At 42.0% G+C, this 24,375-nt stretch overlaps 1 protein-coding gene across 3 annotated transcripts in view; it reads left to right on the plus strand.

Annotated features, from left to right (window-relative positions):
• MAEA (macrophage erythroblast attacher) overlaps positions 1-17,722 on the plus strand; it is a 36,597-nt gene extending 18,875 nt beyond the window's left edge. Inside the window, exons 3-8 of one of the 3 annotated variants that reach the window (XM_010149376.1) lie at positions 1,976-2,098; positions 5,433-5,509; positions 11,132-11,240; positions 15,112-15,245; positions 15,880-16,075; positions 16,493-17,688. In XM_010149376.1, coding sequence (XP_010147678.1) covers positions 1,976-2,098; positions 5,433-5,509; positions 11,132-11,240; positions 15,112-15,245; positions 15,880-16,075; positions 16,493-16,588 — 735 coding nt within the window. In that variant the 3' untranslated portion in view covers positions 16,589-17,688. Of the gene's footprint in view, positions 1-1,975; positions 2,099-5,432; positions 5,510-11,131; positions 11,241-15,111; positions 15,246-15,879; positions 16,076-16,492 lie in introns of all 3 variants that reach the window. The other 2 variants (XM_010149378.1, XM_010149377.1) reach the window with 2 other exon arrangements.
• The last annotated feature ends 6,653 nt before the right edge of the window (positions 17,723-24,375 follow it).

The raw sequence follows: 24,375 nt of genomic DNA on the forward strand, positions 1-24,375 counted from the left end.
GATACCCTACTAGTTCTGAAACAATGTTCAGTAGTGTTTGCCTTGAGTGATATGAATGTGTGAAACTGCTGATAGTTATGAATAGCACAGGTATATTGACAAGTTTATTCCTGTGCAAATTTCATACTTGATTTCTGCTTTTTTTTTTTTCCAAAACATCTGCTTGTGATAAGCACTTAAGGAAGCTTGTGGCCCACCCATTGCCACACTTAATATAGTAACTTTGGTTTTCAGTGTTGGATGTTGTAGGTATAAGCAATTGAAGGTCTGGAGCTTACACATTAAGAAAGTGAGAGAAAGGCCAGGCTGGATGTGGCTTTGAGCAACCTGGTCTAGTGCAAGGTGTCCCTGCCCATGGCAGGGGGGTTGGAACTAATGGTCTTTAAGGTCCCTTCCAACCCAAACCATTCTGTGATTCCATGAAAATATATTGGAAACCTCAGACCACTGTAGGACTCTTAAAACTCAATAGTACAATCGCAAGGTAAAGTAGGCATAGTATCCTGGACGAAGGGATAGAATGTACTCTCAGCAAGTTGCTGATGATACCAAAGCTGGGAGGGGTGGCTGCCACGCCAGATGTCTGCGCTGCCATCCAGCGTGACCTGGACAGGCTGGAGAGCTGGGCAAGGAGAAATCTACTGGAATGCAGTAATGGCACATGTAAAGTACTGCATCTGGGGAGGAACAGCCCCATGGATCAGTACAGGTTGGGGGCTGTTCTCTTGGAGGGCAGCTCTGGGGAAAAGGACTTTGGAGTCCCAGTGGACAACAGGATGACCATGAGCCAACAATATGCCCTCGCGGCCCAGAGGGCCAGTGGCATCCTGGGATGCATTAAAAAGAGCGTGGCCAGCAGGCTGAGGGAAGTTATCCTCCCTGTCTGCTCTGCGCTGGTGAGGCCTCACCTGGAGTGCTGTGTCCAGTTCTGGGCTCCTCAGCTCAAGGAGGACAAGGAACTGCTGGAGAGGGTCCAGCACAGGGCCAAGAAGATGATGAAGGGCCTGGAGCACCTTCCATATGAAGAAAGGCTGAGAGAGCTGGGTCTGTTTAGCTTGGAGAAGAGGAGGCTGAGGGGGGATCTTATCAATGCTTATCAGTATCTAAAGGGTGGGTGTCAGGGGGATGGGGCCAGGCTCTTCTCAGTGTTGTCCAGTGACAGGACTGGGGACAGTGGCCATAAACTGGAAAACAGAAGGTTCAGCTTGAACATGAGGAAACACTTCTGCACTGTGAGGGTGACAGCACTGAACAGGCTGCCCAGAGAGGGGGTGGAGTCTTCTTCCCTGGAGACTTTCAAAAGCTGCCTGGACTTGTTCCTGGGTGATCTACTCTGGGTGATCCTGCTCTGCCAGGGAGGTTGGACTAGGTGATCTCTAGAGGTCACTTCCATCCCCTTCCACTCTGTGAAATCTGTGAAGTAAAGTAGATTTAGATTGTCCTCTTTGTCATAGAATCACAGCATGGTTTGGGTTGGAAGGGACCTTAAAGACCATCTAGTTCTAACCCCCCTGCCATGGGCAGGGACACCTTCCACTAGACCAGGTTATGTAGTTGTTGCTCACTTTGGCAAATGTTACGGTATAGTCATGGTCCAGTTGATGTAGTAGGCCTAGCTTTGAGTAAACTAAGTACTCCTGGAAGTGTGAACTGCACTGAAGTGATCATGGTGTGTGGTCACTTCCTGTGCAAAGGTCCTAGGTTTAATCTTTTACTCTTTCTTTTTCTCTAGTTCTGCTGTATAAGTAGACTCAGGAAAATACTGTCACTATCTCGCTATCAGAATACCTTCGTTCATGGAAGTGCAGCCTTGAAAATATACTGTAGTGTCGTTTTATAAAAAGTACTATCCTAAAAAGCAGAGGTCTCTAAACCAGTCTTTTGCATCTCTGTATTCCAGCTCTGTTGAAGAGTGGATTGCTGTGTGAAGTATCAGTACAATTAACAAGACCTGCTTTCTGTTTTGTTTTTGAAGGACTTGGTAAACATTGAGATGTTTTTGACTGCTAAAGAAGTGGAAGAGTCATTGGAAAGACAAGAGACCATGACTTGCTTGGCTTGGTGTCATGATAACAAATCCAGGCTCAGAAAAATGAAGGTATGAAAATGTAACACATTCATGTTTTCCTTCAGTCGTTTTCTAAAGTACTTGGGTATTTGATGTGGTCGATTTGGTTTAAATTATAGGTCTTGAATGAGGCCTTGCATAAAAGTGAGGACAGTAAGTACAAAACACCTAGAAGGTGTAGGTAGTTGGAGCTAAATTAGCTCACAGAAATGCCAAACCTGAGACGGAGTGACCAGTCATCTTATTGAATCCAAGTGTTGTCTCAACAAATTACACTCCAATAAAATAATAATATTCATCTGGTTTTAATGTGACTTGCAAGCATTGAAATGCAGAAGCATGTGGAGTCTTGATGCATGTGAACTTACATTTATATCTTGTTGCACTCTGCTGAGGATGTAACACAGGTTATATATCAAGATAAATTTTAAGAGTGAGATTAACTGGTAAGTTTGTGCCCTCAGTCTTAACACCGAGTGAAGTCTAATACACATTGTTTGTCTTAGTATTTTTAAGTGTTGTATGTAGGAAAATAAAACGAGCGAAGAACTAACTTTCTGTGAGAAACTTCTGTTGAAATGAGGTTGTGTTTTTTAAATAAAACCTGAGTCTTCTCAAATAGTAAACACAGCAAGTCTTTGTCTAGCCATCGAATGCCATGACCTGGACATGCTGTACCCTTGTTCCTATGCAGTTGTTTTGCATTTCCCTTTCTCTTAAATTCTGCATTTCAAAACATGCCATGGTCTTTTATAGGGCTTGCAGAAATCTGTTTTTAACTGATATTAACCAAAATCCCTGCCTCCCTCAAAGATGTTTGTGTCTTATTTTTTAAACTAAGTGCTTTCTTTAACCGAAAATGTTTGAGTGCACTTAATGATAAGCAAAGAGTGACGTTCTCTGTCACTCAGGAGCGCCAAAATGAGAATGAACCGAAGATGGGATGCACAAGTAAAGCGGCCAGTGATTACTCTAAAGAAAATGATGAACTTGTTATGGAAACGGTTAAAGGAAAACCAGAATTGGTATGTAAATACTGCTGCATAATTATACTGCTAAAAAATCCCCCTTGTGTACTTGTAATATGTCAAGTAATATAAAAACCAAAATCTGAAACATCTTACTTCATCACTAATCTTCAACAAACAATATGGAAAAAACTTCCCCATCCCTCTCTTTGGAAGACAACACCAACAAAAATCTATTTCTGCAAGCCCTGCTCTCTTTTGTTATTTTTAAAAATAAATCTTTTAGAAAAGAAACAAAAAAACCCTCTGAACCAAGCTAACACTGTGAGATCAAGAATTGTAAGAAGAGAAATCACTGTGCTTCTTTTTGAAACGCAAAGGAACATTTCTATTTCTGGTTGCTTAGCTACTCATCAGTGTTAATGTTCTGAAATCCCAGCCACCACCTTAACGCAAGCCTAATCTAAAAATTGAACGGTGTATTGGCCTGGGAAAACACGTAGTCCTACAGCCTTGATGGATGTGAGGTGAATAGCTGCTGCAGAACTGTTTGGAGGTACACGATGTTGAAATCTGTGCATCATGTGATTGCCTAGGACTCTCTTAGAATCATAGAATAGAATTGTCTAGATTGGAAAAGACCTGCAAGATCATCTAGTCCAATCATTAACCTAACGCTGACAAGTCCCCCACTAAACAATGTCCCTAAGCACCGCATCTACACGACTTCTAAAAACCTTCAGGGCAGGGGACCATACCACTGCCCTGGCCAACATGTTCCAATGCTAAATGACTTTTTCAGTAAAGAAATTCATCCTAATATCCCATCTAGACTTCCCTCGGCACAACATTAAACCATTTCCTCTTGTTCTATAACTTGTTATTTGGTTGAAATCTTCTCCTTACTTGTCTGCAAAACCCTTACAGCTGTTGGCTGGCAGCTTACTTGAAGGTTCATAAGACCGGAACTAACTGAAGATTGTTTTGGGATGTGGGGTTTTTGCTGTTGAAATCCGGTGATGAAATGCGAAGCCCTATGATTTAGTATCATTAACAACTGAAAAGCTTGATCAGGGTTTTTTTTTTTTTTTTTTAGTAGAAAGGATCTAAGCTAAAATTCTAAGTGACGGTTTTGTGTAGATTTGAATAACAAGGTGTTTTAAAATAGTCCTATTTTAAAATTTCAAACAGAGAAGAAACTTTATTCTCTGCTAAACCTGGGCTTGAGTACACAAAAATGCATAGTTGGAAAATAATTATTTTCTGTTACTTAAAGTATATTTTAACATAGGACAGAATGCATTATTTTTATGTTAAAATGGCTTCGATTTGAAATGATAAAATAAGCAACTGTTATAATGTGTGAATTAGTCACCCCAGGCAGTTAACTGATACAGATTTGGAGTTGCTCACATTCCTACTGAAGTCACTGAGGAATTTTGATATTTCTGTGCTGGTGTGGACAATAAACAAATGCAGCTATTCATTAGAAGCATGGAGGAAGAAAAAACTATTAGCCAAATGGAGCAGGGTAACCCAAGGAATACAATTCCTCTCAAGATTCGGAGGACTTGGGGTTTTCACTGTTTTCTTAAAGTAATAATACAGTTGACTGTGTCCCTGTGAAGAAGCATAGTGACTAGTTCTTTTATGGGTGGAGATTATTTTTAATTCCACATGTTCAAAGTTGGGTTTATATATTTTTGTGAACTGGTAATGGAATTTGATTTAAAGGGACACAGTCAACTTCATTAGGCTTCACATTTTACCTCTTTCCAAACACCAGTAAATGCTATTTGGTTTTTTTGTTTGTTTGTTTGAGACTTGTTTCCAGCATGGCTTTTAGATGCTTGACAAGAGCAGCGTGATAGAAGTTTGACAGAAAGGAGCAAGAGGATTGCAGCAGCTTAAACTCTGTGCGGGTTTTTGTTAATATTGGGCACTTTCTAAGTAGTGTTCAAAGATTTGTATAGTCCCTGCAGTCTTTTGGGTAGACCTCTCGTGTCAAGAGGTCTCTTTTTTGCATAGCCCCAAGAGTCTGTTGAATCTACTACTTCAAAATGTGAGCAAGTACAAAGGAACCACCTGTTACTCTCACTTGCATCTCAGGTAATGATGCTTGGTCACTAGGAAAAATTTCATCCCTGCTAAATACTTTTTTGTAAAAAGTATTTTTTTTGAAGGAGGCAAGAAGAGGAGGTTTTTACTTGTTTTTAGGGATTTCTGTGCTGATGTCCATAAAGTCAGCATTTTGACTTTTTTTTATATGAATGCCTAAAAGCAAGCCAGCAAGGTTGCATGTTATTAACACACTTTTATTGTGCACCTGTAGTCCTTAAATACTGTGCAGTGCAGTTTGGGCACCATCTAAGACCCTGTCTTGTCTTTAATCCCAGAGCTGTCTGGAGTTCAGCCTAAGGATTCAGGAGTTCATTGAGCTGATTCGACAGAACAAGAGACTGGATGCCGTGAGGTATGCAATGAGGATGCTTGCCAAACAGTTTTCTTAACAAGATGGTATTGTGCTTCATTAGAAACGTGACTGTTCTTGCAACACCCAGAAGCCCCACTGCTGAAAAGCATCTTGCTAGTGTTGGGATCACTCTCTGGATTTAAACTGGGGTTGAACATTTTTTTTTTTTTAAAGTCAAGTTGTCATTCCACAGATTAACCTACTAAAAAAAGCCCTTAGTGTTGTTACTGGAACACTTCATCTTCTTACTCTTCACAATCAAGGTGTTTGAAATAATTCTGGTTTAGAAAACAATTGTATTTTGTGGTGGCATACAGTGTAATGAACATATTTACTCTTAACTCATTTCAAGAAGTACAGCTAGCTTCTCACAGAAACTCACTGCAGTGTTAATCACACAATATGCTAAAAGGTTAATGAAACACTCATCTAAATCTTAATGCTTCAATTTTGACTGAATTCTCTTCTGTTTTCATTCTTGTTCTGCAAGTTATGCTTTAGGCCAGTTTCGCCTTCTGTATTGAATGGGTAATTTGGGGTTCTGTAGTGTCATGCCAGTGAGAATAGCAAGCTAGATTGTTACCCACACTCGGCTCCCTGGGCGCCAGATGAGGAAACCAACTCAGTATCCTTTTTTACCTCTTCTGAACTAGTTCAGTGGGGACTGCTTTGGGAAGGAAGTGTAACTGCCTGGCTTGAACTACAAGACAGTCTTACCTGGCAATATGTACAATTTCAGCACACGAAGCAATCTGTGCTTTTATGGTAGTGGTTGATATAAAGTGTTGGAATAACGTTCAGGAAACCAGTTTTGCTGAAATGAATGAAATTTTGATACTAGTACTATAAAATATGTTGATCATTCTGATAAGCAGTCATCTTGCCAGCACCACAACTGTGATGCAGGTGGCAGAGCTACTGGAGCTTGCACATGGACAAGGGAGAGAGGAACTTCAAGGCAGGTTCTGTTTTGTAAGAATACTTAGACCTAGGGAGAGATGGCAGGTTTTATGGCCAGACTTGAAGCTTTGCAGATACCTTTCAGTGATAACACTGCCATTTAACATTTCTGACAAGTTTTATGTTAAGGAAGTTGCAAGTCTTACTGCCTTTAAAGCCATACAGGGTACTCCAGAAATTGAAACCAGCAGGAGGCTTGTTTTTGTGGCAAAGCTGCTTTTTTGGTCAGAGGAGAACAGAGCTAGAGAAAACATATAAAGTATCATAATATAAGCACAGGCTGAAAACATTCCTGTGCATTCCCAAGCTGTAGGTACAGAAAGTCTTCTGCAGGGCAAACCACATCACATAACTTTTCTTGAATAGAATTGGTGAGAAGGACTTTGTTCTTTAAAAACAAGGATAAAGGAAAAGGTAATGAAGGTAAGTGAAGGTGCCAGTCTGTTACTAACAGTACCCCCAAAATTGCTCACCTAGGGTTTTAGTGTTATTTCCAGTTATTTCTAATTTCATTCAGATGTGTTGCTTGCTTTGAACTAACTCATATCATTCCTACATAACCCTACTTAAACCTAAATCATCATTGTTTTGATCCCAGCCCATGCAAATGTGTAATCTGATAAACTCCAGCTAACTTAATAATTAAATTATTTAGCACCCCTACGTGCTCGTTTTTAGATCTGTGCACTTACCCTTTGATAGCATTCTCAAGTACCTGACGATTCCTTAGTATTTATGAAATGGATGAAAGATACTCCACCTACATTATCTGTCTTCTGAAGCCCATGGTGTTCTTTATATCCAATGAATACTGTGCCTTTGTGCCTTCAGCTTTATTCTCTAAGTTTGCTTCTTTGCCAGACATGCAGTCATGCATCTTAACAATGAGTAGTCCGTGCTCTAAAAACTGGTTTCTCTGAGCTCCGGCTTCCTTATGTAGCTTGGAAACCAGAGGGCAGGCATAGAGCTGAAATAAGGAGGTAGGCTGAGAACTGGGACAAATTGGATAAGGTCATTCTATATTTTATTGTTGTTACTAGATACTTGGTTCCCTCTGATCCCTTTTCCACATCAGAACTGGTAAAATTTGCAAGTTGTCAGCCCTCAAGAGGATCCAGCACTTTTGACATGGAATAACTTGTACTGTCATAGCTTCCGAGGTTTAAAACATTACAGCTCATGTCTGTGTTGCAAACAGGCATCCATGTTGAATGTTGTTAGGACTAAAATCCAGGGTTGACATGTATTTTATACTTGGCAATTATAACTTGCCAGTCACAACAACGCTGCTTTAACTTCATAACTTCCTGTAAGATGGAAAGAGTTACGGAAATCCTTCTATGTCTTAATTCACTCCTTTTTAAACTCAGTGAGTTTTGATAAGTTTGTACAGGGTTCAACATCTCAATGCTTTCCTTAAATCATGTGGCTTAAAAATGTTAGTTCTCACCATTTCGTTCTACTTTGCTTCAAAATAAATGTGTGATGGATAAGGGAATATATTTCAGGAAGGTATAGCATAATTCTCGTTGCTTGTAGCAAACCCTTGCAGTTTGTGTTTTTATTAGCTTGCTTCTGTTAAGTGCCTGCAGCAGGATTCTTTCAGTATTGTGTCCGTGGTGCAATAAATAGGTCAGGCATCCATTAGAAAGCAGAGAAAGAGGCTGTTTACCGAGTAGTTTCCTGTATGAGTGGAACTCGGAGAACTGACATTTTGTTGCAACACAGCTGGTGTTTAAATAAGTTTGAAAGCTTTGCTTACTGCCTGCTGAGAACCTCTAAAGTGACATATTGCTTTTAGGGTAAAATTGATGTGAGCTTTAAAATTATACATCTTATTTAGTAAGGGTTTGCATTTCTGTAGCATTTTAGAATACAAGTACAAACAGACCTTCCTCTCGGGTAGCTTACCAGAGTGGTCTTGAAAGTGCCTGTTTCAAGAAATAATGTACAAAAACTGTTTCTTGAATACAAAGAGTAAATCTCTTGAGCTCATCACAAAAGTTTTTTGCCTGGTATCGTTAGCCTTTAATTCCCACAGTCTCTTCAGGTTTGTTTTGTAAAGCTCATACCTGTTACAGTAACAAGGAATGACGCTAATCTCACACTTTTGGAGCTCTCACTAATTTCATTCTGGGAAGTCTGTCAGTATTCTACTGCTTTGCTCTTATGGGATGCTAGCGATATGCAGAGTTCTTAACTGAAAGCTTAACACAACACCCTGTGCACTTCTTGTTCCTAGGATATACAGGACAAAAGGAGTAAATAAAAATAGTTGATGATGCGCAGACTTAGGAGAAAGTGGCCATGGTCTATTTATTTTAGTCAACTTCTTTCCTACAAGGGTGAATGAACACACTTTTTCCTTTTTTGTAATGGGGTGGAGTTGAACAGGTGTATAAATATAATAGAACTTGTGAGCACTTGGAGTATCAATTTTGCCAGTAGTCATAATGGTCTCCGTGATAAAGGCATTCAGGCATCAGTCAGAAAGAGCAGAAGGAACAAGTCCTTTCTTGGTAACACCTTATGTTTGTCTTCAGTTGTTGCTACTGCCCGTTAATATGTCCATTTTTACATTCAGGCATACGTAGACATGCACATAAGCACTGTGTAGCTGGTACTTGAACTTAATGTACCCTTAGTAGGCAGTAAACTGTAAATCCTCAAGTCTTCGTTCTTGGATTTGTTAAGTACGAGATATCTGCTGTACCTGCGTGGGCTGGACGAATGGCCCTTTCAGACAGAAGGTGGTGGACTTTATCCCCACAGAGCATACAGAATCATTCTGGGACTCCTGCACATACGTACACAAAAAGTGTTAATTCTAGCTCTTGAACACACGCAGTAAGTTTGGTCGGCATTTGCCTGTTGCAGCTCAGAGTCTCCCTGTAAGTAAGGGGGATGTCTTGTTGAAATGCTGTTGGCAAAAGCAAATTGTCAAGGCCTGGCAGGGGGCAGGACCATCATGCTAGTGAGGCTGGTGCCAAGCTGAAGCAGTGTGTCTGTTTTAACGTCATAGAATGCAAGTGCACAGCGATAGATAGCTCTTCTAATGTTGCTTGTTTTGCTCTTCTCCCTCCTGCGTGCACACACAGTAACTTAGCTTCGCTGGTAGGTCTGAGTATTTTGCGTTGCCTAACCTACCGCTTTCACCTGTGGCTCTACACTAGCGCTTGCTTCTGCTTGCTTCCAGTATGTCCACACTGCCTAGTCTCTTCTCTCAGGCCATGGGTTCTGTACTTCTGCTGTCATAACAGTCATCACCTGGGGAACAATATTTACATTCCTGAATTGCTCACCCAAAATAGGAAGTTGGGTGGAAACAGTCTGTCCTACATGACTTCCATTGCTTCCTGATTTGGGTGGGAGAGGAAGTATGAGTACTGAAGAGAGACTGTTCTCATGGTATTGATGACCTAAGTCTAGTTTAGTGGAACTCACAACAGGAAAAAAAATACCTACCTAGTTTTTTTTTTTTAATTCAGCCCATGAAATGGGCAATAGGAAAATACTCTATATTCCTAAAAGTAACTTGTAAATTCAAATACATGTTTAACAATACTCCTTAAAACTTAAAAAGAGCAAACACCAGAGTGCTTCAGAGGTGACTTGGTATCTTCCCCGTAATAACGAACTGTGGAGAAGATACGGCATAGGGAAGAGTTTTCTACACCTAGGCAATGCCAGAAATCCAGTGTAGTGCGGATTCTGTACTCAGTCTGTTACACAGCATCTGTGTACCACTGAAAAGAGGAGCTTTTAGGAGGAATGCTGAACTAACCATCCCAGTTTAAAGGCTGGAGGGTTTTCCTGTGCCCTTAAACTCCGTCTTGAAAACTGATGATACTGGGAAGACTAGATAGAGGAGGCTTTCATACGAGGTTTTAAACCTAAGAATCTGATAAATCTTAGGTTTCTTAGTATTAATTTCCTGAAAAATATTAAAACTTTCTTTTTCCTTTAAATACGTTTCTGGTAATTCTGTCACTCCTTTCAAATATCGAAATTTTCAGCCTTGTGTCTGTCATAATAAGTATGCATTAAAGTACAGAAACTTTTACTGACATTCTACTTAATTTAGCTGCCTTGGCCAAAAAAAAATTTGCTCTTAAGGTGTTTTCCACTACATCACCCAGCAATTTATTGTAGTCTGTGCAGAAAGTGGTCTTGCTTTCCAGCCTATTAAAAAATAAAACTAGTGTATTCAAAAGTAAACATTCTCTCCAACATCAGTATCAACAAGGCAGATATTAGAACACTCTTCATGTTCAGTGGTTTGGAATAGCTGATTATCAGACTGCATTAATCTCACTCGCCGGTGTATGCCAAAGGAGTAAGTGTGATACATTGAGCTTGTGCAAGCAGAGGCATTTCTTCTAATAATCATGGATCTGTCATTCTGGATGTAGACGAGGTAAGACTTCATGCTACAATAGGAAGTTCTGGTTTATAAGAAATTACAGGGTAAAATTGCTACTTCTTAGTCATTCTTGCATTCACATTTGCAGGCTGTGTTTTTTCAAGCCCTTAAATGCATCACCTTTTGGAGTTCATGTATTGAGAGCAAAATCTAGAGGTTTTCTCTGAATTATTACATAATTATGTAAATTTATTTCATTTAGAAACAAGGCTGTCAAAGGTATAAATTCTGTATTTCAGACATGCAAGAAAGCATTTCAGTCAGGCTGAGGGAAGCCAGCTGGATGAGGTCCGACAAGTGATGGGAATGTTGGCCTTTCCTTCAGACACTCATATCTCCCCCTATAAGGTAACGTTATGTTTGAAATTCAGTGGTACAGCAGAATAATGAAATACCTGTTACAGTCCTCTTTCCTTACAGGAAAATGCATTGATAACCTGAAGATCAAATGTTGTTCTAATTTTTCTTTCTAAAATCCACCTTTATAATAATCCTCCATTTTAATACCTGCTCCTTGCCTGTACTTTAATCCAGATAGTATTTGTGTTGTTGCAGCTGGACTGTAATAGTAACAGACGGGTTCACACAGAGCTCGGCTTACCACAAACCCAGCACTAAGCATCTGTGGGACTGGAAGTGTGATATGCAAATGTACAGCAAGAGACAGGAGGTGGGGAAGTACAAAGGAGAAAGAGGTAGTTTTGTTCCACTGGGCCGTGGCCGTGGTACACTACACGTAGTACACAGCAGTTCTCACTTCTACTTCCCAAATTGCTGTTCTGCAGTGGTTGGGATGAAGAAAGGAAAGAGGATTTGAATGATCTGAAAGCAGTATTTTTGATGCTGAAGTGTTCATTTATTGGATTATGGAAGTTAATGTAGATACTAATAGTAATATCTACATCTAAATTTGAATCAAGCAAAACTTGTAGGTAGTTACCCTTTCTACAAATTTTGAGCTTGTTCTGTGTTCTAATTAACTTTTTTTTAATATTCGGCATTGGAGGCAGAAGGCAGGCAAGAGCTGAACTGGTAAAGCAAGACAAGAATACTGTGAAGTAACGAGCTAATATGTGGCAATGCCAGTATAAACACTGTTTTTAAACAGTTGATAATGAAATCAATAGTTTAACAAAACAAACAAACAAAAAACAACCAAACCCACAGATTTCATGTAAATTTCTTTGCGAATCCTGGAGTCCTAGAAGGATCCTGGTATTCTGGATTCTACATCGATGTGAGTTAGGAACATAAATGATAGATGTATTAGGCTGGGTGTAAGGCAGAGCTTATCGCCTAGTTTTAGAGAGAGACAGGAAATAAAAGTTCTCTGTTTCCCATTAAAGGCCAGCTTGGGTAGAATGTTTCAAAGAGGGAGAGCAAGGAGAGAGGTTAGCGTTGTTTCATTTACAACCATTCAGTAGGAGCAAATTCCCTACTACCTTTTATGGAGCTGACTTAAAACATTTCTAGTTTATGGGAGTTGTTTTGAGTCCTCTAATAATTAGCTAGATAAACAGAATCATAGAGTGCATGCTTGTTTGGTGATACCTTTAACATGTTCACTGGGAGTTCTGTGCTAAATGGCTCCTTAAAATGCCTTTAAGTGAAATTACTTCTAAGTATGCGAGAAAGTTTGTCACATCATATCATCTCTAATCGATTTTCATTAATCCAAGGGAAGAAGCAGCATCTTCTGCAGGTAATGAGTAGAACTTTCTCCAGTTTGTTTTCCTGTCTGTTAAGACTTTAAGGAAAACATATTTAATGTTGTGGCAAAACAGGCTATTTTCCTTTGATATCCTTTGAACATGCCTGGGTAGCTCTGGTTGGAATTAGTCCAACTGGTATTCAGTGAGCTGCTACATTTGTGTCCCATCACCTTGTCCCTTAATCACAGGCTTTTCTTAGTCATTTGTAGTACTTTGTCTTTATTATGGATCTGTTGTAGGCTCTGTCTCATAGTCTTCTTGAGGATTGCCTTGAGGTCAGAGCAAAAGCTTCAGCCTAGAACTTGGGAAGGTTCTGGCCTTCGGTGGGGCAGGTGGTGGAGCAAACAGTCATGCAGTCTGGTGGCAGAAACAGTGCTTTTTGCTTTAGCGAAGGCAAGATACATGAACATATTTACTTCTGTCCCATCTGCGTAGGTTCTCTGCCTCAGTTGTGCTTGTTGATTTGGAGCATTTAGAAGTTAAGATAAATATTGCTTATGTCCAGGATTCTGTCCCTTCCTGTAGATTGCCTCTGAACCTTTCTGCCTCTTCCTCATGTGAATTATTCTTTCTTTTGCACTGTTTTTCTTCAACTATAGGCCCACAGTTGATCCAATATTTCTGCTGCAAGACTTGTTCCTTTTCTCTCTCATCTTGGTATCCTTGGTGGCTTTTTTGAATCTCTCAAAATCCATCCCTTACGTTTGTGCCCTTTTTCAGCTTCTGTGTAATTCCACTTTCTAAACACTTGTCAGAAAAACACACCAGGACTGGCTTGTGAGCTGCATCTCTTCCCTCCCTCCTCCAAAGATGTTCCCAGTTGAGTGGGAGCTATTAAAATTACATTGGACCTGTCTCCGATCCAACAGTCATTTTGTCTGTGTTCATAGAGATGGGGCAACTTGATAATCTCAGTTGAGGTTTACTGGTTGTAAACTTCTAACCACTGTTCAAGTAGTCAGTTTTTAGTTAGAGAAGGGATGGAGAAATGATTCTGCACTTATGATGATAATGCTAAACTTATTCCTAGAACACTAAAAAAGTATTGTGGTACCACTAAATCATTAGTATAAGAGTTCTCAGGCCACTCTGATCTTCTTGGGGTGGGGGGAGTTCGAGGACACAGGCTACAAGAAAAGGTAATGCTAGAGTTCTCCTTTCCCCAGTGTCTTGATTTAAATGAACAGGGAACTGAGGAGAGGCGGAGTGGGCCGAGGTGATACAGAGCAGAAAGACTAGTATCCACATTATGGCAAGATCACTGCCTAGGAATTTGGCATGACTAGTTTTGAATTTGATGCTGCTACTCAGTGTATTGTCTGTCACCAAGTCTCTGTTTTTACTTTAAAAGCCCATTTTATGAGATAAGCAGTGTACTAAGAATTTGCTTCTTCTAGTTGCCTCAGTGTAGCATGCGCAGTTGATAATATGAACTTATTTCTGAGATAAATAGACACAGGCACTTCTCATGACCAAAATGCAGGTTATGGATACAAAGCAGAAGGGGTGCAAGCAGAAGAAAGGATTAGGTCTTTGCCTGTATGTGTAACATGAGTGTGTTTTTGAACGATCTTCACTTCTTGCAGGATTCTCTAACAGCATTATTTTAGGGTTCAATATATCCTTGACCTGGGGGTTTAGTTCTTGCTTCCATAAAAAAACCCATCCCTACTTTTTTTTTTCCTTTTTTTTGGTAATGCACAGCATTACAATATATATTAAAGAGTTTTGTCCTTAAATGTAGAGCTTACCTAAGCTTTCTCTAACCGGGGGTTGTGCCAGCTCTTGAAGTTAATATGTCATTACGAAGTTCTGTAAACGCTGCGTTACGAAGGGATTTCGGGAGAATTAGCCTGCCGTGAGGTATAAAAACACTTCTGACTTGCTGATGTTCTATCAGGATATCAGGAAGAAGTTCTTCACAGAGGGGATGTTAAGGCACTGGAACAGGTTGCCCAGAGAAGCTGTGGATGCCCCATCCCTGGAAGTGTTCAAGGCCAGGTTGGATGAGGCTTTGAGCAACCTGGTCGAGTGGAAGGTGTCCCTGCCCATGGCAGGGGGGTTGGAACTAGATGGTCTTTAAGGTCCCTTCCCATCCAAATGTTATGGTGATTCTGTGATGAATCTGTGTTAATGGCTCAGAGGCTGCAGAGCAAACATTCCACAATACTAACCTCACTTCAGAAGTAGAAAACTCAGTGCAAAGAAACAGCCTCACCAGGGTTTACGTGCTTTAATTAGAACATTTAGTAGATGGCGGAGGGAGATGGAATACTGGTATGCTAGCTGTTTGAAGTAGTACTTTATTTAAACAATATTTCTAGTAAAGTAGTGTCAAAAGGTGCTTTCTAGACAAGTGCATTCACACTATGCATCAGCATGTGTACTGTTATTTTGTGATGGATTCAGTCTAGTGAGTTTTGCACAATTTACCACTCCCAGGCTTCTTTCCCCCTCCGGGGACAATTAGATTGAAAACAACTTACAGCTGTATTGTTTTTTAACAGGATCTCTTGGACCCTGCTCGATGGAGAATGCTGATCCAACAGTTTAGATATGATAACTACAGACTACATCAGCTGGGAAACAATTCTGTTTTCACTATAACACTCCAGGCAGGCCTTTCGGCTATAAAAACACCGTATCCTTTACAGCAGATGCTACTGTCGAGCGCAGAAAAAGCGCTGCGGGTTGTTTCGTTCCACTGATGCTTTTTGGAGAGCTCTAAGAGGGAATGTGACGCTTGAGTGTGTTTTGCTCGTGAGTTGTTTAGGTTGAACTGGTCTCCCTACTAAATTACGGGGAGATAATAGTAAATAGCAGTGTGGTTTAATATTTAAAAAAACAAACAAACAAAAAAAACCCAACCCCAAACCAAAGTTTTTAAAGGCGAAATCTACACTGTGTTTGCATTCATCATTTTTAAAGTACTCACAAATTTACCCTTTTTTTAATGTGAAAATTCAAATGTATCCCCCATCCTTTGAAACGCGGTTGGATTTGCTACGCGCTCTGGCGTGTCAGGGAAGGACTGGTGCTGCTGAGGTGTTCTGCGTTGGAGATGTCGCCTGCGGAGGGTACCAGACGCATGTCGCTCGCGCTTGTTCCCTGGAGCACAGCAAGCGCCTCATCCTTGCGTGCAGGCGTTAAACCGGAGTGAAGCGGTCCTGCGCGAGCTGTAGCCTGGGCTGCATTTGCACTGTCTGTTTTCCAGTGGAGGTCATTAATTGTTGGTGCGTTCTGTGGTGGTTGTTCCTTAACTTCGTGTTAAACAGACAGTGTTACAAAGAGGACGGGAGCTCAAAAAATCCAGACTGCCCTGTGTGTAGCAAATCCCTGAACAAGCTGGCTCAGCCTCTGCCTATGGCACATTGTGCCAACTCCCGACTAGTCTGCAAGATTTCGGGGGATGTAATGAACGAAAATAATCCTCCTATGATGTTACCAAATGGATATGTCTATGGATACAATGTAAGTGTCGAAATGGGTGACTTACTGGAGCCTAAAGCAGCAGTGGTTACGTTCACTTCTGTATCAAAATAAAGGCTTATGAACTCAGTCAGACAGCTAGAAATATCTTCCATATGAACAGAAGTCATTTCTTGCAGTAATTTTTAAAAGACTGTGTATTTATGTGATGAAATGGGTCTTTAAGGAAGGTAGTGTCTGAATATATGGATTTATAACATGAAATCAAATGGCATTGGAAATCTTTCCCTCTGGAGAACGATCATGTAGTGTAAGTAACTTCTGTGGGCAAAGATATTTTGACCTCAGGCTAGAACATCATTTTTTAATTAAAAAAAAAAAAAAACTACTTACTAAGCTGTTAAATAATGCTTTGCATTGGTGTTGTGAATATTACCTTCTGATTTCACTCTTTTTCAGTCTCTGCTTTCTATTCGTCAAGATGACAAAGTAATTTGCCCAAGAACCAAAGAAGTCTTCAACTTCTCACAAGCTGAGAAAGTCTACATCATGTAGGTCCATAACACACATGATGAAGTGCCGCTGGAATTTTGACACAGTGTATATTGGCATACCCTGTGCGGGGGGGGGCCTTAATGTGTGGCAAAGAAGCAAAACCTGCCACCTTGGGGATCAGACCTGTCGGTGGCATTCTTGTTTCTTGCGACCAAAGATCAATGAGCAACAATAAACACTCTTGAAACAAAATACACACACACAAAAAAAAAAAAGGAGAGAGGCTTATAACTTAAGTTTGTACTTGAATTTAAAACAAAAACAAATTTTGATTGTTAAGGTTTTGTAACATAAGGTCAAAAATTGGACTCTTCTCGAAAGGATAACTTTCTTTAAAGATGGACACTTGCACTGGGGGAAAAGTGACAACAGATTTGAAATTCAATCCATTTTTCTTCCCTCTTTTTCACAACTGTCCAGGACCCTTTTGTTATCAAATATTTCAGTCCTACCAATATGTTCTCCTTTAAGCTCCTCTTTGCCTTCTTTATGATCCTCTTGTGAAGTAATCCTGAACATGAATTATTTAACTTATTTCCACGGGAAGAAATGGGTGTCTTTGACACAAGACTGGCTTCTCTGGAGGATCAACTAGGGACTGGTTTGAAGGAGTACGAAGTCTTTTTCCAAACCCAGATATTCTGAGGAGGTTGCATAAGTATCAAGAGGAACTGAGAACATTTCAGGCAAAATCCAATGCTTGTTTAAATGTTCTTTTTCCAGTCTACCATAGTGTTAAAGTCCTTCTGAAGTTATTAGTTATGTGCATAGGGTTCAATATGAAATCATTAGTGCTACTGCCTTATTTCTTGCTTTGAGAATGTACTCACATGAAAACGAGCTGGTATTCTTAAGTGTTGGGCGAAGTTTCTGAAGATGCCTTGCAGGATGATTACATAATTTTAGGGTCTAAATAGTATTCATTACTGAAACTAATAGTTCAATTTTAACAACTACAGGACACATCCTTATGACTTTTCGAAAGAATTAAACCATTGTAGTTTAAACAAAACCATATTGTAGAGGTTTGTATTTAGCGCTTATTTTTGCATGTTGATGTTGATTAGCTAATAAAAGATTGTAAATGTAAAACATGTTAATAAAAATTGTTTTCCATTTCTTGATTATATAAAAGTAGAAAGCTGCTTTGTGTTTAAGTATAAAAAAACTTAACTCTTTTATAAGGGTCTCTCTTAAAAGAAGTTCAACTTCCTGTGTTGTTTTTTGGTGTTTTGTACCATTTTAAAAAAAAAAACAAACCACAGAATCACCACCCAGAAACCACCACCATAAATGTTGTTCAGAATCAGAGCATCTCTGTTGAGTAACTATTTTTGGTTTAAACTTTTCATACATCATTTGTACGCTCCAATCCATGTTCCTGTGATTTTCTTCACCAAAAGGGCTGTCAGGCACTGGAAGGGGTTGCCCAGGGATGTGGTGGAGTCACTATCCCTGGAGGTATTTAGAAGACATGTAGATGTGGTGCTTAGAGACACAGTTTAGTTGTGGGCTTGGCAGTGCTGGGTTAACGGTTGGACTTGATGGTCTTAGCAGTCTTTTCTAACCTAAATGATTCTATGATTCTTTTCTGTTGCTTCCTCCAAGACTGCCTCAGTTTACGTATCACAGACACTCTGAAACTGTAAATACAGTGGGATTTCCAGTGAGGTGTGTCTGAAAAGGTCCCATTTTCAGTAACCATACGTTATTGATGCTTCAGAACAGGTATGTGTGGAGCGCTGCAGAGCTGCCAGCTTGGCAGGGACCAGTGTTCCTGCGCTCACTGCTGGAGGCATCTGTTTCCCCCAGGATTTTCTCAAGTGGCAGATTGCTCAGAACAAAAGCCACGTGCCAAGAGTGGGTGGAGGCTGATAATGAGAGAACTTGCATCAGTTGCTGCAGTAATTGGCTATCAGTTAAGCAGCAACTGGTCTCTTCCTGCCTCATGGGGCAGGAGTTGAAGCATCATCAGCTCAGAAGGGGAGAGGACATCACCCTGGGGAACAGCACTGCTGCAACCTAAGTGGAACACAGGTTCTACATCACCCTGTGGAACTTTGAGAATGGCAACCTTGCTTTTCCCTGCTTTATGTGATGAAAGGACGGAGCAGGGAGGAAAGGGAAACCCTGAGGAAATGTGTGGTAGCTGCACAACAGTTGTAGGGCATGGAAATTGCTGCTGCTGCTTCTCTAAGTACTAGTTAGAGCTGTGGTTTCCTGAGATTTCAGCCCTTTTTGCTTTCTGTGGCCTAAGCAGAGTGGCAGAGAAATCCATGCTCCCAAAGAACCTAGTTTGGGAAGGAAGGAGAGGCAGGCCTTCCTTTACAGGCACTGTCATTCCAGAGGGCCAGGTGCCAAGAGTCCCAAAGGTGTGGTATAAAGAAGGTGCTGCAGAAGGAGCCGTGGGGAGCTTCAGCTGCTCACTAGCCATGATGGCTCGCTTCAGGAACGTGCAGTCAGCCAACCTGCGTTGACTGTGGTTGGTACAGGCAGGTGTAGCCTCCTGGCTGACTCCTACCCTACGGACAGTCCACTGCGTGCACCTACAGGCTGCCTTTCATTCCCAAGCGTGCTGTGGCGTGGCTTTGAAGCCCTCCAGCTTCCCCAGGGACAGAAATGGTGATGGGGTGGATTGCTTTGGTGCAGCTTGGATTGCATTCCCTGCCTGCTTCCCGCAGCCCTGAGTTCAGAACCCAGCGGAGGTGTCGCTTCATAACGCGCATCACGGGTGGCTTCAGGCAGCAAACCAAGAGCAGCCTGTGACTCCTAGTAAGCGTAAGATTACTGCCTGTACACACTGTTTTCATAACTGCCTGCTACATCGATTCCTGCCTGTGTTGAGAAGAGAACTTTGAAAGCATGGCTTGTGTAACGGTGGTGGGAGTGGGGCAGGGTTATGGAGGCTTTCCTCAACAGTTGGAAGTTTGGGTAAAGATCTTGTGAAGCCTCTCATTCTAGCAGTATCTCGCACAGCAGTGAGATTGTAAAAGGTAGAATTGGGAGTCAGTTACACAACCTGACCGTAACCAGATCTGAGACTCCAACAAACCATAACCTGCTAGAGAAACGAAGCCTTTTCTGCCAGGTGTACATCTCGTCGCCTTGCCGGCAATGCTGGTGTTTCATATCTATCACAAAGTGGCCATCAGCCAGTTCAGATGCGATTCGTAGTCTTTTTCTGGGTGACCTGCATCATCTAAATGCCTGGCAGCGTGTGAGGTGGAAGACAAAAGGCAATCCTTGTATTCCCGTCAGGGTACAAGTGACTGCCCTGCAGTGAAGGACATGACATCCTTCTGAAAGGGAAGAGGTCGATGGGTGAGGAAGACCATCTCCCCTCAAGATCTGGCTGAGCTGTAAAGGAACGATATCCTTTACTGCGATGTTTTTTCAGTCTTGCCAAGTGATTTAACAAAATGAGACTTGAGGCTCTGGATGTGGGTTATGGTGTTCCTGTCCGAAGGCAACAGTTTGTCCCAGTTGTGGTGAGGACAGGTTTCTCCGATTTCCTCGGTTCCGCAGAGGTTGAGAATTGCCACAACCTTCCCTTCGATTTGTTTCGGTCCAGAGCCCTAGTCTAAATGCTGAAGATTCTCCAGTGTTGCAAAAGGAGAGAGGAATGGAGACCTGTTCAGGATGCCACGGGTTTCTTCAACACCCGTTTCAGCTTGAAGTGTTTCTACCAGGCTGAGAAGGATTCAAGATGCTGAGATCGCAACGCTTCGCAGGTAGGAAACTGAAGTGGGTACCACGTTCAGGAAAAACGTTTGTCAGGAAGCTTCAAAGACTGATGGGCTGGTATGGTTTTGGGTTTTTTTAATATTATAAACATGTCATTTCCTACTCACTAAGATCACCTCTTGCAAAAATATTATTATTTGGGAGAGGAAGAAAGTTTGCTATGGACAGCTGGTAATCTGCCAAAGGGAAGCCTCTGAGCATTCCCAATAGACCACCATTCAGAAAAACAGTAGTGCCTTGGCTTTCTTCTTTTCTGCTTCGGGCAGCCTGGGCCGGGGGGCGCACCGGGCTCTTCACCAGGGCTTGCTTTGAGACCCGTGGGGTCTCGTGCGCTTTTGTCTCCTGTAACACAATACAGAGGTCGCTTGATGTAACAAAATGAGTATTTAAATCTCTTCCGTCCTGTTCTTCCACGTTCCATAATGAGATACCAGTTTCTGCTCAGCATGTTGTTCGTCCCTGCTGTGCCCTCAAGCCTGCAGCACCATGAGCACCGTCCCGGCCGCAGGCTGATGGGCCTTTGTGGCTTCCCTGCCTCAGTCTTGTACTCCCTAGGCCATGGTTTTCGGTTGTATTCTCCAGCATACTCAACCCCAAGAGCTATTCTGGGGGGTTTACCTGGCTCTGAGAGTGTTCATTCTGTGGCCTGACTTTCTGGCATTCGGTACAAATAATCCACATCTTTAAAGGCAAGACCAGGCTTTGGGGACAACGTGCTTTCCGAGCTGCCTAGCTCCATGCTTTCTGAATTAGTGCATCAAATAAATCCCAGCCCAGAACAACTGGAGAGTTGAATTTTACAGAATTGGCCCTGTTAGCTAAGCTTTGAGAAGTTTTCAGCAGCTCAACTTTCTCCTTGTTTTAGGAAGAGATCTAGGATGGGCAGAGGTGGACAGCAGAATCTCTTCTTAGCTCTTTACTAACCTATCTTCTTCTTACAGCCAGGTAGGTTCTGTAAGTAGAATAAAGTATCCCTGGCACAGAGTCAGGGGAAGAAAATTTGCAGTCGTGGCCAGCAAGAGGAGCAAGAAGCTGTAGGCCTGTTGTTGTCGGCTGTGAGGGCTGAAGAGGTTTCTGGCACAACAGCTATAGAGCCGCCACAGAGTCGTTCTGCGTTACGGTTGGCTTCTGTGAGAAGTTTGACGCGTATCTGAGCTGAAAAAATCCTCATCGTAGGAAGTCTGGTCCTAATTTCAGTTTGAACTGAGGATCTAAGACTCTGTGAACGGGAATTTTTAATTTCAAAAGTAAATGAGTCCTTATCCTGGCTAGCTAGCCACAAGTTTGTTTCGCTGAGGAGCTCACGGTTTTGATTAAGGTATTTCAGACTCCACCATAAAATCCTGCTATTGGACCACGTTAAAATTATCAGAGTTCCGTCTCCGAAGCCAGAGGAAATCAGCTGTAGGATAATCAGCACTGCAAGAGGAACAATAGGAAATCGCAGAAAAACAAGAAACAGAAAAGGCCGCTGAACAAGAAAAGCTCTTTTGACTTACTAAAAATGAGAACAAGTAGTAGAGTTGAGAAATGCCCACAGCCAACCTTTCAGAGAGTTTAAAATAACTGCACAAGTTTTTAACAGTGAAAGTAAGAGGAAATAATAAATGTGGAAGTACTGTGTGGTCGAGATCCAGATGATTACAGGGGTACACCAAGCACCTTGCTGCTCGCTCCCAGTGAAGACGGCAGCGGGTGGAGAGGGAGGCACGCTGCGAAAAAATCACTTAGCAACGTGGCAGTGAAAAAGAGGGGTGTGCAAGTTAGGGACACCAAGCCATCGCTCTCCTGGAGGTGTTAATCGTGCAGACCTAATGGAAGAAGCTGTTTGGCCTGGGGGTGGTGCCCCACGAATGGAGAACCTCAGCTATAGTTGCGAGTTTTTAAGGAAAGGAGGAAAAAAATATCAGCCTGAAGAATGACGGTGAGTGTGAAGGGCAAGTGTTTACTGAGGATAACGATGCCATACACCCTGATGGCCACTGCTGTTGAGTCATCTCAGACAAAATCCAGCTGCAGTGCAGTGTTACGTGTGTGACATTAGCTAACGACTGGAGAAGATGGGAATTGGAAATTGCATGAGGGTCTGGCTAAGGGAGATGGGATAAAAGGGTAACCGGTGGGGTTCCTCGAGGATCTGTGGCGGAGCTGATACTACTTGTCACTACTGACATTTCACAGTAAGCAGGACTGTGCTGATGGGACAAAAACAGTAGAAAGCCTTAGCCCAGAGAAGTTGGAATACTTCACAGGAAGAAAACCAGGTAACCTTGAGGAGTGGACTAACAAATAAATGAGATTGTTTTAGCACTACACTTCAGCTGTCGATTAGGACCTCACTAGAAAGAGTTATTACACACCGCGATCACGGGGGGCTTCGAGCCTCCAGGTGTTGCACCTCTAGAGAAATGCAGCCCTAACGTGGCGCTGCCATCGGGATGAAGGAATGAGGGCTGAAAGGGGCCAGGCACTACTTTGCTGGCAGCTGGAGCACAGTCCCGCTTGCTCAAGTCCGTATCCCTTACACTGAAGCTGGAGCAGAGGGAGCACGGAGTTGGTTAGTGGAGTGGCCCAGAAATCCCTTCCCAGCCCAGCTGGCTCCTTCATTCCCAAATTAATGTGGAAAACCAAAGGTGGTGAAGTGGGAGATAACATCCAAGGGGCTGGAACCTCCTGTACCTCCTCCTTTGACCCTGTTTCCTATCCCATAAGATTAACTTCTATGTTGTGCATTTCTCAAGGAAATAGTTTTATCCTCCCCACAGAGCAGAGGAGCAGATTTTCCCAGGGAAATCATCCGAGTTCCCAGCCAGGACTCTTCCCTGTTGAAGCCAGAAGGAAGAATGAGGAGAGAAATATGATAAAGTCTATTCACTTCAGGACAAAAAGATCCTTAACTAACTTAAATATTTTGTTCCCCACCCATGGAGATTAAGCAGGATCATATAGACAAATTCCCCAAAAGGAAATAAACAGATAATAAAATCAGTAGACAATTTCCTTTTCCTTCTTTGCAAACCACAATAGGACAAATTGCTCCAAAGAGCCAAGGCCAAAGCTGTGGGAAGTTCTTCAGGGTGCACATGTGTACCCCATACAGAGATGTCTCCTCTGTTTCAAGTAACGGCTTTAGGGGCCATAGAAACCATAGAAATATGTTATTAAATACTGAAAGGGGTAAGGGGGGAGCTGGTCTTCGGAAAGCTCAAGCTGTCCTGGATGCAGTCATTAAGGCAAACATTATGCAGGGCTCTACATCAATTCTTTGCAGGTAGCCCATCATCCAGGTGTTGTGCTGCAGTAACTTCCCAGCCGGAGCCAAGCCGGTTCCCGGCCGTCTCTATCCCCTGATGACAGAATTGCTGCACAGGAGGCTGAAAACCCCACAGGCAGGTTGTTGCTGCCCCTCCTCACTTTGGAAGACTGTTAGATGGTCAGTGAGGAATAGATGGGAATTGATGTTGCTGAGGCAAACCCGTGGGGGTTGGTTGGTGGGGTTTTTTTTGCAGGGGCACTTTGTAAATGTTGTTCTCAGACATGCACACAGACATCATGCTCGGATGACCCAAATCTGTGGTATCGTTTACTTTGGATCTCACTGTCACATCCATTGCCAGCTCTCTAGCTCCAGTGATGCTAGAGATGCTATACCACTTCCAAAAACAGTGAATAAAAGGGGTGCTGTTCTTACAGAAGAGCTAATTGTTCACTAACTACAAGGTGTAGAATAAAAGGACAGTAGCTACAGCTGAACTGCTGCGGTGTGCTCCTCCAGTGGGTAACAGACCTTCTTTGACATAACACCTGTTGTGTCTTGGGTTTTATAATCACTGGAAGAATATCATCTGCCCTGTTAAGAGAGAGATTATCCTACCCTCAGCCAAAACATATTCCCTAGTTCTATGTTTGGAGCCCTCCTCTGAGGAGGCAAAATGAATTCCTCACTGAAGTAAGATTAGCAGTTGCCGCATCCAGAAATACCTATCTCACTCTAAACCAATTAACAAAGGATAATGATTGGTTTCTTCACATCAGAAAACCAT

This window comes from Eurypyga helias, unplaced genomic scaffold (genome assembly GCF_000690775.1).
Source record: "Eurypyga helias isolate BGI_N326 unplaced genomic scaffold, ASM69077v1 scaffold18843, whole genome shotgun sequence".
NCBI classification, from domain to species: domain Eukaryota; kingdom Metazoa; phylum Chordata; class Aves; order Eurypygiformes; family Eurypygidae; genus Eurypyga; species Eurypyga helias.